This window comes from Panicum hallii, chromosome 5, assembly GCF_002211085.1.
Source record: "Panicum hallii strain FIL2 chromosome 5, PHallii_v3.1, whole genome shotgun sequence".
Classification (NCBI taxonomy): domain Eukaryota; kingdom Viridiplantae; phylum Streptophyta; class Magnoliopsida; order Poales; family Poaceae; genus Panicum; species Panicum hallii.
In genome coordinates this window covers 47,546,789-47,562,073 of record NC_038046.1, presented here as the reverse complement: position 1 = coordinate 47,562,073, position 15,285 = coordinate 47,546,789, and the positions used below count along the sequence as shown (strand labels likewise).

The following is a 15,285-nucleotide window of genomic DNA, read 5'->3' as shown; positions in this document are numbered from 1 at the left end:
GAAATCTATTCGAATAGCCGTGCCCACGGTATTGGGCAGGTTACGGTGTGGTCACATAACTAGCGTTCCACTCTGGGAAGGGTTGATCTGGTGTGAGTTGTTTGAAAAGTATCCGGCAACGGTGCTGTGTGCTACGGCGGACGGGGAGTCCGGTAGCGGTTTGAAACTTGGATCCGCGAGGATCGACATTGTGCGTTCTTAGACACTTGTTTTGAAAAATGCTTTTAAAACGAACCCTTGCATATAATTGTGTTTCCGCAAAAGAACCGTAGCTTTATCCTTGGATTATCCGGTGCATCTAATTCTGTTATAACCCCCCCCCCGTGGGTGTGATTGGACTTGCTGAGTACGTTTGTACTCACCCCGTTTTTACTCTACAGTGGAGGATCCCGACTACATCCCCGAGAACGACGAGTAGGGTTTCGTCCTGCACCCAGTCTTGCCTGTGGGTGAGGTCACCGTTGGAGCTCCGCATGGCGCAAGACTCTGATGATCCTTTATTCGTAGCTAGTGTAGTTGTGTGGGTTCTGGTTGTAATCCTCGCGATAGTGGCGCTTCACTGCCCATTACCGCGTAGAGTTGTACGGTGATGTACCATCTGATGTAACAAAAGTGTTATCAGCCTCCTGGGACTGATAAAGTGACACTTTTAAGTCTTCTCTGATGGGAGGACGCTTCAGGTATGAAAATGGGAATGATATTGAGATGTAAGCTATGGCAATAAGACAAGGTTCCTGGGTGTCTTAGTCCCATCTGTGTCGCTTAAGGGCCGTTCGTTGTTGGCTCTGCTGATTCAGTTTGAATAGTACTAATCACACGCCGGCAGTAGGAGGTAGTCGAACCCGGTAAGCATAGTACCTCGGTCACTCAGATGTTTGAACTGATACCTGCTTCTCCGGTCGAGTGCTAGTTAGTAACTCATGGCTGACTCGTCGTAGGTATTGGTGGGGACTACCTACTTGTGGGTCAAGCGGTGGTTCAATTATTTTGTAGTGGCCGACGGAAAATATTGATGCATGTGACTTGACGGGGTTGTATTCGTCGTGTGGTTAGGTTTTCGTTATAAGGATTAAATCGGATCGATTCACCGCCGCTCTCGGATAAGAGAACCTTGATCAATGCGTCACATCATAGAAAAGAAGTAAAAAGGTAGGATGTAACTGTCGGTGTTCACTATGGTTGCTATATAATTATTTGGTTTCCACTCTAAATATTTCAATTATGTTGCGAACATAGAAAATAGTATATCTCATATACTTGTACTAAAATCTTGAAAGTAAGAATTCACTGTTAGTAGCTTTTTGGCAAAACACGCCCACCAGCTAAAAGCCTTGCATAGAAGTCGATTAAGTATATACCATTAGCCGGGTAAGTATATACCATTAACTAGAATTTACATCAGTGGGCTCGATGTGACGTCCTCACATCTTCGTAGTTATTATTTTTGTTTTATTTATTCAGCATTAAAAATTTCGTCATGCTAGGTTCTTTTCCGTTGTTATCACTTCTTGTGTTGATTCTAATTTTAAAAGCTATTTTGTAAATACCTTATGTTGTACCTTATTTTTTAAAATTATTCATGTTTGTATTTTCTGTGCTCGTCGTCGTGCGAGACTTCTAGTATACGTTTCAATCGAGATTACTCGTGGTTTTTCAGGATTTACCTGATAGACTGCCGAATTACACGGTTTTAAGTGCGTAATGACTTGATCAATTATTAATATGATAGTTAGCGCACTTAAACCGGTGTAATTTGGACAGTTCTGCCACAGTCAATCGGGGAAAATACATCGAAATTCATAGAAATCTTGTACGGGATGCGCATGGCTGTTCATTTTTTGTTACAAATTGACCCAACTTGGTAAGCACACAATGAAAGACTTTAACATGGAGACACCAACACACGATCAAAAGTTAACACACAACTTTTTACTTAAATTTTCACCAGATGGCTATCAAAGATGTGGATCACTGTATGCCTTCAACCCTTGACATGTCTTTTTTTATTAACTGGCGTTGCCCCTTTTTTTTGCATCAAGGATCAAAACCATATCCAATCACGTACATACTATGTCTAAATTACTCTTGTGACTAAATTTTGGACTCAGGATTATTTGAACCGAAACACGTAAACAATATGGCCAAATCTTAACTAAGTTTTCTTGGGTCCTGTTTGGAACCTTAGAATTGAATTCCATTCTCATAATTATAATTTAGATACAAATCTATTAAGCTAATATGATTATATACGGAACATATTTGTATACTATTATAAAGAGAAAAATGTTTGGAGCAATTGTGTACATCTTTCTTAATGTCAAGACAATTGAGCTCAAGTTCCCTAACTGCTGGGTATCAAATTCATTTGGTACCAACAAATTCCAACTAAGCATTAAGCAACATGATTCAAATTGTAATGATCAGATATGAAGGTAAACATTAGTACGAATAGACAGATAAAATATATGAGCAAGAGATAACCAATCCAGAGAAAGTCTAGACTATGCAAAAATTGTAGTTCTCAACAAGATAGTAAGTGAAACACAATTCTCATTCAAAGCTTTGAATTGTCATCTCCGGTTTGACTCTCGAATATTAACCGCATAGGCATCGAATCGTGTCATGATCCTACCATTATGTGCGAGAGGTTCTAAGAGCATGAACACAAGGCACGCTTCATACTACTATGATAGATCAAGCATGCAATTCTAGTCACCAAAACTACTAGAGAATCCTATATAATCTACATTGATCATAGATTGAAATCATAAGAAGTGTCACATGGATTGTTGAAGAATCAGAACTCATGAATTACAAAGCTATGATAGATTGTTCATCACCAGATCACTGCTAAGATCATACCTTTGATCTGTTGATCGTAACACCAGAACTCCAACGTGGTTCATCCTCCTAGGTGACCACATTAGCAATATTTTATCCTATACTATCCTCTAGACAATTGCACAATCTTCATCTCTTTGGAAATATGTCCCTCCGGCTCTTCTGCTTCTCTACTAAAAATGCATTGAATGTGTTGAATTGATGTTGATGCTGATGGAGGAGGGAGTATTTTTACTCTGAGGAGGCCATAGTTTCAATGGCATCACAATTGGGAATAGTAATGGCTTAGGTGGATCAATCTAGGTGGGTCCAGGATGATCGGTGTAGCCTTCCTTTTTGTCCTGTGCGCTCGCCTTCGCCGCCAAGTTGCTCCCTGATCATAGATGCCTCTACTTACTTGCATATGGGTCTGCCTCATGGATTTCTTTGAGATATGAATGGATCATGATAACCTTCCAAATGCCCTACTCTCTTCATCTTGATCTCGAAAGTCAACATGCTAAACAAGAGAGTGATTAGCTTCTAGTCTTCTAGAATGCACGTATGTCGAATCTGGACATTATTTAGTAAAAAGAGGGCTACGCTGATTGTCCTAGCCATGCTTGTAGTAATCGGACTAGGTGGTTCCTAGGTCTGATGACCGCCATCTTTTGTGGGCTCATCCTTGATTCTGGTCTTGTTCTAATATGCTCCAAATTAGGCTAATTTCCTGCAAAAATAGAACATTCTCCAAAACACAAGGCACGTACAAATATGACCTGATTATTATGTATGATCACTAATAATGCTGCTATGTTTATACCAATAATGAAGACAAACATGAGTGAAATAGTATAGTTAACGAGCACCAGCATCAATAATCTTAGAGTAGGGAGAATTACTTGGTCGATAAGTGTCAATTGGTATGTAACCCCCCCCCCCCCGCCCCCATCCACCCACCTGGAGAGTTTGTTTCATGCATGCTTATTTATTATTGATGCTTTTACTTTTATATATCTTGATTTATGTGAAACACTAGCTATATGGTTCGGGCATGTCGTTCATCCTACCTTGTATTCATTGTGCACAACCACAATCTCCTACGCTTTCTTAGTTTAATATTTGCATTTGCTTATCTTTTAGTAGTTATTACGTGAATTCAAGAATCCATTTTGCGTCGGGTCCTGAACATAGACTAGAGAAATATGTACTATCTCAACTCCATCAAAATAACCTATAATTTGGAACGCAGAGAGTACTAGCACCTAATTAAGATATGTGAATATAACTTGGTGAACCCGTGACGAGTTCGCCAACCTTGCCCCGGCCTGTTGTCAAGTTTATACAAACACTTGAGAGGAGCAAAGTAATGGACATGAAGTTCTGTTTATACTGTAAATTAAACAAAGTTCAAATCTATGCGTCCGGGCTCAGAACCAGAGGTGCTTTTCTTGTCTTTTTGCTACGAGATGCGATAGATGCTTAAGCAAAGAGCATTCGGTTGTTAAGCACCTCTTTTGGAGTGCGTTGCAACATGCTAACAATGAGCCAATGCATGCCAATCTTTTCATAAAGAGAAATTAAACAAGCTCAAAGGCAAAGGAGCATGTCTGCCCAATTTAGTTCATGCTGATCGAATCAAATCGTCGCATTTAGATTTGGAAGAAAAATATTTGCTGAAAGGAAAAGGGAAAAGGGAAAAGGATGCACGGTGTTTTTGGGGAGAACAAAAAAGCGAAGTGGTTGATGCGGCCGAGTAATTCTAGATGAGTGTAATCAATGCGTGAAGCTTTCTTTCTTTTTCTTTTTTTTTTTGACCGCGATCCGGCCACCACTGGTAGGAGACTACGAGTACGGCCATAATTTGCACACCGATGCTAGAGCCAAGACCAAATCGTTCAGCTGATTACCTGCATGCAGCAATGGAGAAACTTCACCTCTGTTCAGTGGCATATAAATAAAGATCGATTGGACAGTTAAGGACAGGTTAGCATAAAGAATAGGTTATGTCAAGGTGTGAACTTTACTTATTTCCAATGAAATTGGCCAATAACGATGGTCGGCAATCAATTCATTTACTAACTCGGAAGAGCACAAGATTTAAGACAGCAACTAGAGAATACCAAACCTGAAAAATGCTAGACTCCCAGACAGTAGCAGTTGCCCATTGAGACTTGAGAGTCCGTACACTACCGGTTCCGATCCCTGCAGGTACTTCACCTACCAACGCTTGAATATATATCATCCTATATCAGCTAAGAGATAATAAAGATTAGTTACTACAAAATAGTAGTTTAACTACCTCCAAAGGTGAACGAAACATCAGAGATTCCCGGGCCTATCAACTTGTCCACACACTCGGTTATTCTCTTCCCTGGGGACCAACAGATTGATTCCTTATTGTTGCTGAGTCTGAGGTCACAGAACAGTGATCGAACACCCGTCCTCACACCCAAGTAACAGGAAGCTTCAACCTCACACATGGGTCCTGGCAGCTAGGGGGCATTCACAGCATGCATGGTGTCATAGATTAGAAAAAAGCAATCCAATGGCGCGCCACTTGGGCAGTAGTACACTCTTTCACATTGTTGTTTGACAAATCTACCCATGCATCCATTCCACAAGGGAAACAAATGTACCCATGCATCCTTTATTATAAGCTATATAATCCCCCATGACACACAAGGCTTAGGCAGCCAAAGAACCAGCAGCTGGAGCAAGCAAGCTCCGTGAGTGCCAACATGAAGGGTTTCTCCTCCTCCTTCACCACCGCTGCACTTACTGCCATCCTTGCGCTCCTTCCCACAGTCGCCATAGGCGCCGGCCTCAAGGTCGGGTTCTACAACAAGAGCTGCCCGTCGGCGGAGGCCCTGGTGCAGCAGGCGGTCGCTGCCGCCTTCAAAAACAACAGCGGCATCGCCGCTGGCCTCATCCGCCTGCATTTCCATGACTGCTTCGTCAGGGTATGTGCTGTGGCCTCCATACCTTTTTTTTTTCTTCCTTCCCTTTTTTTTCTTTTGCATTTCCGGCTTTCCGCTGTTTATTTGCAAAGCTGCCGGGCTTGTGGCATTTTGTTGAGGTCGATGGATTTCTTTGTTCTAAGCACATTAAGGGAAAGAAACACAAAGGCAGAGATTAGCAATACCTTTTTTGCCGAGTTATTTTGGCGTAGTGCACACATGGATGTTTTGTAATGCACAGTTGTACACTTGTACTATTCTTACAATCAAACAGATACTCGTGCTGATCGACTCGACGAGCACCGAGTATATATGTGATCTGTACTACTTAAAACTTTAAATGAGCTAATTATTAATGGACATCTAAAAAGAATTAGGTACATGATAAATACAGACACAGTTAGCAATCCTAACCTCATTTACATTTTGTGTGGGTATCGTTGACTAGTGCCTGCCGACTGGCCGAGTCTTTCTTGTGGACATTTATCTCGGCTGCTTTTACACACATGCATCTCTGGGGACTTTAGTTGTTGCTGGTCCCAGACGAAAAAGATGACTATGACCATGACCATGCATAGCATATAAAGTGGCCAGCACCACACATATCCCTTGCTAAAATGTGTAGCCGGCCGGGAAATGCAAGTCTGAAGTCTAAACCACATCTAGCTAGCTATAGCTAGTTACTCAAAAGGCCAAAGTAGGCGGAGGTCCTGCCAGCAAAGCAAGGAACAAAACAGATCGGCAATATCATTTTGCAGTCTTTTTCCAAATGAAGGGAATATCATTTTTAGCAGAAGATATGGAATTTTATCCCTTTCGAGAAAGAAGCACTCAGGCAGGGAGCAGCTTGCAAAAAGTACCAGCACTTCTATTGGGGAAGTACTCCATGTCTCCATCATATATGAGCTCTATTTGTCAGATATTTACCTTTGTAGTACTTTGAATACTCCCTCCCTTCCAAATTATTAGTCGTTTAGATTTTTCTAGATTTATATTTTTTGCTATACATCTACGTATATATATTATATTATATCTAGGTGCATAGCAAAAGTCTATAAATCTAAAAAAACTAAAACGAATAATAATTTGGAACGGAGGGAGTAGTTTTCATTTATATTAGTAAATGGATGAACAACTTTCTAACATAAGTAAGAAATGCAGTTAATAACGTCATTTTAAAAAAATAATACGAAGAAAACAAATGGACTGGATGTAAAATTAATGGATACGGCCGGTTAGCAACCCAAATCACATTTATGTTTGTTTAGGTACCCTTGATTAGTGCTTGCCGACTGTCCAACTCATAGATGTTGTTGGTCCCAGGCAGATCGACATGCACGTGCACGTGTATGGCAACTACAACGACAGATATATATAGATGACATTGACCTTGACTTGTGGCGACCACTGCACATGCATCTCTCTAGAAACGACGCCTAGTTGTTGCTTCCTGCTAATACATGTAGCTGGAAAATTTCATGTTCATGTTTGATCCACATCGAATTTACCGCCCTTCAAGCAATCTAACACAGACACGTGTGGAGAAACGACTCCAATAAAAAGGACGGCCAGTTGGGATCATGGACCATGCCACACGCTCACCATCTTAAACATGGTCTATTAATCTAACAAATAATCTTTATTAGATGGATGCTTGTGGGAAAGAAATACCATGAATAGTGTCAGTTTGTTTGTGTTAAGAACTTATGATATCGAGTCACTAAGATCATGTCATCAAAGAGTAAATAAAAGTTTCATGGTGGTCGCGTTAGGCATCACTACGCTCAACTAACCAACATCGACCATCCACACGTACCCAGGGCTGCGACGGCTCGGTGCTGATCGACACGACGGCGAACAACACGGCGGAGAAGGACGCGGTCCCGAACAATCCCAGCCTGCGGGGCTTCGAGGTCATCGACGCCGCCAAGAAGGCCATCGAGGCGCGGTGCCCCAGGACGGTCTCCTGCGCCGACATCGTCGCCTTCGCGGCGCGCGACAGCGTCGCCCTGGCGGGGAACAACCTCACCTACAAGGTCCCCGCGGGGCGGCGCGACGGGAGGATCTCCACGGCCGCCGACGCCAGCAACAACCTGCCCTCCCCGCTCTCCAACGCCACCGAGCTCGTCGGCAACTTCACGCGCAAGGGCCTCACCGCCGAGGACATGGTGGTGCTCTCCGGCGCGCACACCGTCGGCCGCTCCCACTGCTCCTCCTTCACCAACCGCCTCTACGGCTTCAGCAACGCCAGCGACGTCGACCCCACCATCAGCTCGGCCTACGCCTTCCTGCTCAGGAGCATCTGCCCCTCCAACAGCAGCCAGTTCGTCCCCAACACCACCACGGACATGGACCTCATGACGCCGGCGGTGCTCGACAACAAGTACTACCTCGGGCTCGCCAACAACCTGGGGCTCTTCACGTCGGACCAGGCGCTGCTCACCAACGCCACGCTCAAGAAGTCCGTGGACGAGTTCGTCAAGAGCGAGAGCAGGTGGAAGAACAAGTTCGTCAAGGCCATGGTCAAGATGGGCAGCATCGAGGTGCTCACGGGGACGCAGGGGGAGATCAGGCTCAACTGCAGGGTCATCAACAGCGGCAGCAGCGCGGCAGGAATCGAGCTTCAGATGACGACGACCAGCTCCGGCGACGACTCTGCTGAACAATTCACCAAGATTGCAACGAAGTAGCTTGCTGCTACATAGAGGGATCGATGTCTGCACAGCTCGAGTGTCTGATGTATCTGATGTTCTTCAGTGGTGTGGTGTGTGATGAGTTCTACTACGTCAGCTTGTTTCTCTTGCGGGGAATGAAATAAACCGATCGAGTGTATCAAAAAATAGGGGGGGAAAAGACGTTTGTTTTATTTTCTGTTTTGGCTGATGTTTGAATGCTGTTTGTAATAATGTAGAAAGCAAAAGAAAATATTAGATGGAATGTACTTCAACGGGAGCATATGTTTTGCATTACTCTGTCAAAGGAAATAAAGCATCAATAATGGACATCCCTAAATTAAGGCCTTGCTGGTTTTTAAATGGCTCCTGCAATGCCTACCGTGCCGCATAGTAGAGGAAACTTGCAGCAGGGTACATGTAACCATATCATGCACAGGGATAGAGGCAGCAGGGGTAACTCTTAACACTACCAAAATATGCGGTTGAAACAATATTTCTAAGGGCTCCTACTTTTCGGAGCTACAAATAGATATTTGCAAGAGCTGGTAACGTGCCCGTCTCTATAAAGGTATTTTCAGACAATCCACATCATAACCTGCCCCTTGAAATAAATTTCCAATGGCAGGTGAGGCTATAACCCCACCCCTAGATATGGGTATTTGTAGGGATGGGTTACGGCATGATCCACCCCTGCAAATTGTTTTCTAGGGCAGGTGATGGCATGGCCTACCTCCGGAAATATGCAGCCCCCAAAAAAATTAGCAATTTGTTTTTAAATTTTTGAAAACTGTTTCCCAATAAATTTTTAAAATTGAATATACTTTTATAAATTGAAACGTAGTTGAATACTTTTCAATTGAATTCACATTCATATTCACTATTACACTTTTATTCACTATGTAATTGAAATATAATTGAAACTAAAATTGAATACACATACATATTCACTGATAAAATTAAGTTTCACATTTCATATATATAGAGTTAAAATGGAAAAAAAACTAAAATGAAAAAAGAACTAATGGGAGAGGGAGGGCCTGCCGTGGGGAGGTGCGTTAAGAGGGCGGCCGCGTGGGAAGGCCACCGCTATGGGGAGGGTCGCACCGCCGCGGGGAGGGCCTGCACCACGGGGAGCGCTCTGCATGGGGAGGGCGGGCGCGTGGAGAAGGGCTCCTCCGCCTTGGTGTTGTCACGGTGTCGGCGCCAGCGTAGCTCTGGCTTGTCATCGCGGTGTTGGCAACGGCGCAGCTCCAGCTCATCGTCATCGTTGTTGTTCCTCCGCTAGTCCGGCTCCTAGGCAGCGTCCTCCTGCTCCGCCTCTTTTCTTGTCGTTCCCCTCCCTAGCTTCTCCTTATGCTCAAGTGGTTGCGTAGCGGTGGTGAGAGGAAGTGTCAGGCCCGGGGCCACGGGACAGCGCACATGGCGTACATTTTCCAGAATAAGGGATGGGACATGGCCCACGTCTTACACCAGTTGTATTTCCTCATACAAAAATAGGACTAGTCGGAACATAAGAAAACTACCTGAGTAGTACTCAGGTAGAACTCCTAAGCTTATATTTGGCTAGGACTTGCATATAATACTGTCCCCCAGACTATATGAGGGTGGGCAGGGACCCCTTAATTCCAAAATTATACACATCTAAGGCAATACAAACAACCACACAGAACATAGGGTATTACGCATACTGTGGTCCGAATCTATCTAAAGTTTCATGTTCCTTGCACCTTCGAGTTCCAGATCTCGGCGACACTCCACCTACAATCTACCACCTCGGGGTATCAATCGGTGGGCTTGGAGGTTAAACATTGACAGCTGGCACGCTAGGTACGGTGCTCGTCGATGATCCATCGGAGAACTCAATGGCATCTTTTAACTTCACCAGCGCTATGCCCAACGAGGGCACATCGTTCACCTTCGACTCCTGGGTCTGCATCGCCAACGGACGTGGGGGTTTCAACTGCCATCTTGCCGACCCCAGGGAGTCGAAGGCATCTGCTCCAACACCCTACTGGGATATCGACGTTGTCACCGATGGTTTCGATAGAATTTGACTTTCCGATCTAATAAGAAGCTACGCGAGCCGCCTCAAGGCAATCTCTCATCCCCGGATCAACAATGGCGACCTACTCGCCGGAATAGATCGGGTGAACTCCAGCATTGTCGGGTGCATCAAGCGTGCGGAGGCTACTTTCCAATGTTCTGATGACTCGGGTCCCTCGTGTGGCAGAACCGCTCGAATTATTCCGGCTCAAGTGCGCTATTGATCGCCGTTCAACTGCAATCAACTTAACGCACTTCAAACGGAACAATCCTTTGGTCTGTCGGGTCTCCGCCCGATTCAACCACGGTTCAGCAGGATCGAAGCAGGTTTACCTCGCACGAAGGCGAGTTCACATCACAGAATAGTTCATCAACTTTTTAATTTACAACCATACATACATTATTACAAACCGAGTTCAAAGATAAGTAAATTCATACAAACCATGTTCAAACTGACAAGCATAACAGCTTGTCCAAACTCACAGCGGAAGAAAAAGTTTTACGCGACTACACACGTCGCGAAGACGGACACCAAGCTTAGCCCAGGGCCTGGTGTCACTCCGGAGGGTCTGTGCCGGCCGGGGACGGGTCCCACTCCACGGACCAGCCAAAAGGAACGGACGTTGGCCACACAAGGTTGTCCGTGGGATTCTCATAGGTTATACCTGAAACAGACATTAGCAAGGCTGAGTATTCTAATACTCAGCAAGGCTTACCCGGGGCTGGGTATACTTAGCCCATAACTAGACTCATGAAGGCATTGCAAAGGCTCTGGGTTTATTTTTAGCTGAAAAGTAACAAAGAGTATGAACTATTTTCAAGTTTTAGCTTTCATCTTCTAGTTGAGTAATTATTCTAGATTAGCACCTACACTAAGCAAGCAAGGTAGTGATTATCATTCATCAAGATTATCCATCCTTAGTTCCACTTCTTACTCAATGTGGCAGAAGGGATAAGCAGTCTCAATCCTCGTGAGAGGCGGACGATTCGAATCGAATTTAACCTTGCAAGGTAAACCTAACTCACACGCTCGGAGTACCGACAGGGTGTTCCGAGCAACCGTTTCCCTCATATTCCGGGTTATGGATCGGGGCCACCACAAGCGACTGCAGGACCGTACGCACACCCAATGTGTACAGGACATACGTCTGTAGCGCGACTACAAAACCCGTATTCCTGTCTGCCTTGCAGAACGTACTCCCACACGTCGGTGCGTGTAAACATAAAATAAAAGTCGAGTGGTGGGAGCGCGTCCATTTGCCGGGCCAATCGGGTACTAGGCTTACCGCTTACCATATTTCGCGGTATGTGGCTAGTACTTTCAAAAACTTAGCCACCACTACCACATGGATCGACCTTATCAACTTTTAACAAAACAGACAGGGTAAAACTTCAGGTCATGATGCAGCACATGACCCTGTCCGTCATCCTTATAGTGATTGCAGAAATGTAAACATGCAATTCCTATATCGCGCGAGTGACAGGAAATCACTCGACTTCTACCGGTCCTATTAGCGGAGCATCTATCCGATAAGGACTCGGGTACAATACATTGGATCCTAAGATTCATGCATCTAGGGTTTCATTACAGCTCCTAGACTTAATGCAAGATATAATATAAATAGACGTAGATTGCAGTGTAAATAAAGTAGTGGGATATGTCCGGGGCTTGCCTTCTGGAGTGGGGGTGGGGGCAGGAGAGTCAGAGGCTTCCGAACTCAGGTTCGGGGCTTCAGTTAGTCCTTTGACGACTTGCGCTGGATCTTCTGGAAAGCCTTGGTCTTGTCCTAAGACCAGTTCGTAATCTTCGTCGTCGAGTGTCGTTGATTCTATATGAAATGCAATAAGTTAACAAGGTGAAATTTAAATTTAGAAATCCACATTTCAAATATTATAACTCATTCAATTAACACGCAAACATGCATAAATAAAGAGGGTTTAGATTTGAAATACTATTTATGGTAGAATTTATTGTAATAAGAACTAAAACATTTAAATTCAATTTGAAATGAACCAAAATTTGAATTAAAAACTTTTAAATAAAAGATTATAGAAATTTGATTACAAAATATCACATTAGAGACTAATAATGGTGTTAATTTAGAAGAGGTTATATAATAGGTTTATTTAATATTTCAAATTTGAAAGTTCAAATAAGAGAAGTTAAATTTAAATCAAGTTTAAGTTTGCAACTTAACACAAGGTTAGCTAGAGTTTATAGAACATTCATACTACATTTTAGAAAAACAAAAGAACATGAAATAACAAGGTTGAGTGTATTTTACCCCTTAACTTTAGATTCGAAACACAGGTAGAAATATTTTATTTCAAACTAAACTCTACTAACAGAAGTCATAGAGTTTGAAATCTATTTTCTAACAAAACTAGTTTTGCTATTTTTGGATTTTTCTATGAATTGTTATGAATTTTGCAAAGCAGAGAACACATACACATGAAATAATAGAAACCTTAGGGGGGTTCTCGGTAAAATTACATCCGGGCCCTCAGACTAAACTTCCTAATTGCAAAAGGGTCCTTGCCCGGTGTTATCGCCATATTCTGGACAGGCTAAAAGTGGGCCGTGGAGCAAGATGGGCTTGAGAAACGGTTATGATAAGCTTGCAGATCGGGTTCCGTACGGGCGTTTGGGGCCCACAAGGCCGTGTAAACTCAGGTTTAGGCAGTTAGGATTTGTGGCGTGTTTAATTAGGGTTAGTTAAGGAGAGCAAGTCTACGGACTATAAATATGTACCATGAATAAACAAGAAAGAGAGATTCATTCATCAACAACTCACGGCGTATCGCCTCCCCTGTTCCAGGGTTCTTCATCGGGTAAGTGCCATGTTGCCCCTGATCACGCTTCGCGTGATCGGGGGCGCATTGCTCTTATTTGTTGCTTTATATGTTGCTCGTTCTGAAGCCTTGTAGATGGCGGGTAGCATTAGTTATCGTAGTGCGTATAGAGTAATGTTATTTTTGTATCATGATCTTGCTCTGTTTCATTGTTCTTGCGTGCTCCGCGATCATCGTACCTGATCATAGGTGCAATGATTGCATCTTGCTTTGTTTATGTTAATAGATCTAATCTGTTATAGTCGGTTCCTGCTCGTTAGGGATTTAGCTCAATATGTGCATGATTAGGCCTTGCAAACGAGTTGAAAGCTCCGGCAGTACGTTAGTATCAGATCTTAGTCTGCATAGAGATTTCTTTAAGAATCGGCTCTTTAGTTGTTCTTAGGGTCTCTGTTCGGGTTGTTTGTTATGATGCTTTGCGTATTCGTTAGGCTCAATCACGTGTAGGATGTTCCGGTTGTGTAGTGAGGGCTAGGCTGTTGTGGATTGGATTAGATTAATATCTTTAAAGCAAGTTTTATCTTATTATTATATATAAATGTCGTTTGACCCAAAGATCCGATCCGGTAATGATGCAATCGGCTCTTTATAGCCGATACCGGGGAGGAGTGATGAGCCGACCATGGCTCGGACTAACCTTTACAAGTGTCTGTGCTCACAGGAATTTCACGAATCACACCTTCCTGATCAGGTACAGGATCAGGTGGCACGCCTAGCAACCCCAAGCCAGGGTGTGCGCCAGATCGCTGGGCCGTTGACCGAGGGACCGGGGCCCGCCAGCCGTCCCGGAAGCCTCCCGGCTCCTCGTGTTGCCTGTCGCTGCTCGCCGGTGGGTTTCGATCGACAACACATTCTGGCACGCCCGGTGGGACCATCTTCATCGACTTCGTCATCGGCGTTTGCACAATCTTCATCGACTCCGTCATCCTCGTCGGCTCTATCAGCAGTGGTCGGCAGGATGTCAAGGGACGATCCGATCACTTACGAGGAACTCTCTGCTGAACATAAGCAGAAGTATGATGAAATCAAGACTCAGTTTGAAGCCGATCTCATCGGCTCTTTCGAAAGGACTCGCAGCCATGGTGTCAGGTGGAAGGGATTTTCACCCGAAGGTGCTCTTGATGGGGTGGATTTATCTACTCCGTCTGAAGATCGTACTAGAGCGCTGCGACAGGAAGTGAATTATGCGGTGGCTCATTCATTGCACCGACACTCGGAAAGTTTGGTTAATGCTTTTGAGCGTGTGGCTCTGCGTGTGGTCCAGGAGATTATGAAGCATCAACATTCCCCAACTGGATCTGCCTTGGGAAGTCATAGAGGAGAACTGCCGTTCCAAACCAGACCACCACTACCGTATACACTTGCAGCTGCAGAATCACATGGTGCTCCAGCTTATGTAGTTTATAAAGAGGGTGGTGACCCCACGGATCACCAGTTTTTCAGCGAGCCGCCTAAGGAGATCCCACATGGTTATGTGTGTATGTATATACCGGACAGTAATAATCCGGTACATCCTGAACAGAGGATAGTTGGAGGGGTTTCTGGAGCCGACGCGGAAAAACAAGCGTGGCTAGCAACTTACGCTACCGGGCCGAGTCATGACAGTACGCACTCGGCCCCTGGGTTACAGACAGCGGAGCAAATCGGCAATATTTTAAGGGATCAGTTCGGCATATTACCAAAAAGGAGAGCGATCGGCTACACTAAGCCGTATCCAGGAAACTATGACTTAATCCCATTACCACCCAAGTATCGGCTCCCCGAGTTCACTAAATTCAGTGGGGCAGAGGGATCTAGCTCTATCGAGCATGTGAGCCGATACTTAGCACAATTGGGCATGATTTCTGTATCAGATCCGCTGCGAGTAAGGTTCTTCTCGCAATCGCTTACGGGACCGGCTTTTGGATGGTATACCTCGTTGGGTCCCGACTCCA

At 44.3% G+C, this 15,285-nt stretch overlaps 1 protein-coding gene across 1 annotated transcript; it reads left to right on the top strand.

The window, feature by feature from the left end:
• The first annotated feature begins 5,521 nt into the window (after nucleotides 1-5,521).
• On the top strand, nucleotides 5,522-8,792 carry LOC112891562 (peroxidase 5-like). The gene is made up of 2 exons (XM_025958456.1): nucleotides 5,522-5,783; nucleotides 7,601-8,792. The coding sequence occupies exons 1-2, from the start codon at nucleotides 5,562-5,564 to the stop codon at nucleotides 8,468-8,470; spliced, it is 1,092 nt and encodes a 363-aa protein (XP_025814241.1). The 5' UTR covers nucleotides 5,522-5,561; the 3' UTR covers nucleotides 8,471-8,792.
• Nucleotides 8,793-15,285: the final 6,493 nt, after the last annotated feature.

Coding starts and splice junctions, on each gene's coding strand:
- LOC112891562 (XM_025958456.1), top strand. CDS start 5,562: ATGAAGGGTTTCTCCTCCTCCTTCACCACCGCTGCACTTACTGCCATC. Junction 5,784..7,600: donor TCCATGACTGCTTCGTCAGG/GTATGTGCTGTG, acceptor ACACGTACCCAG/GGCTGCGACGGCTCGGTGCT.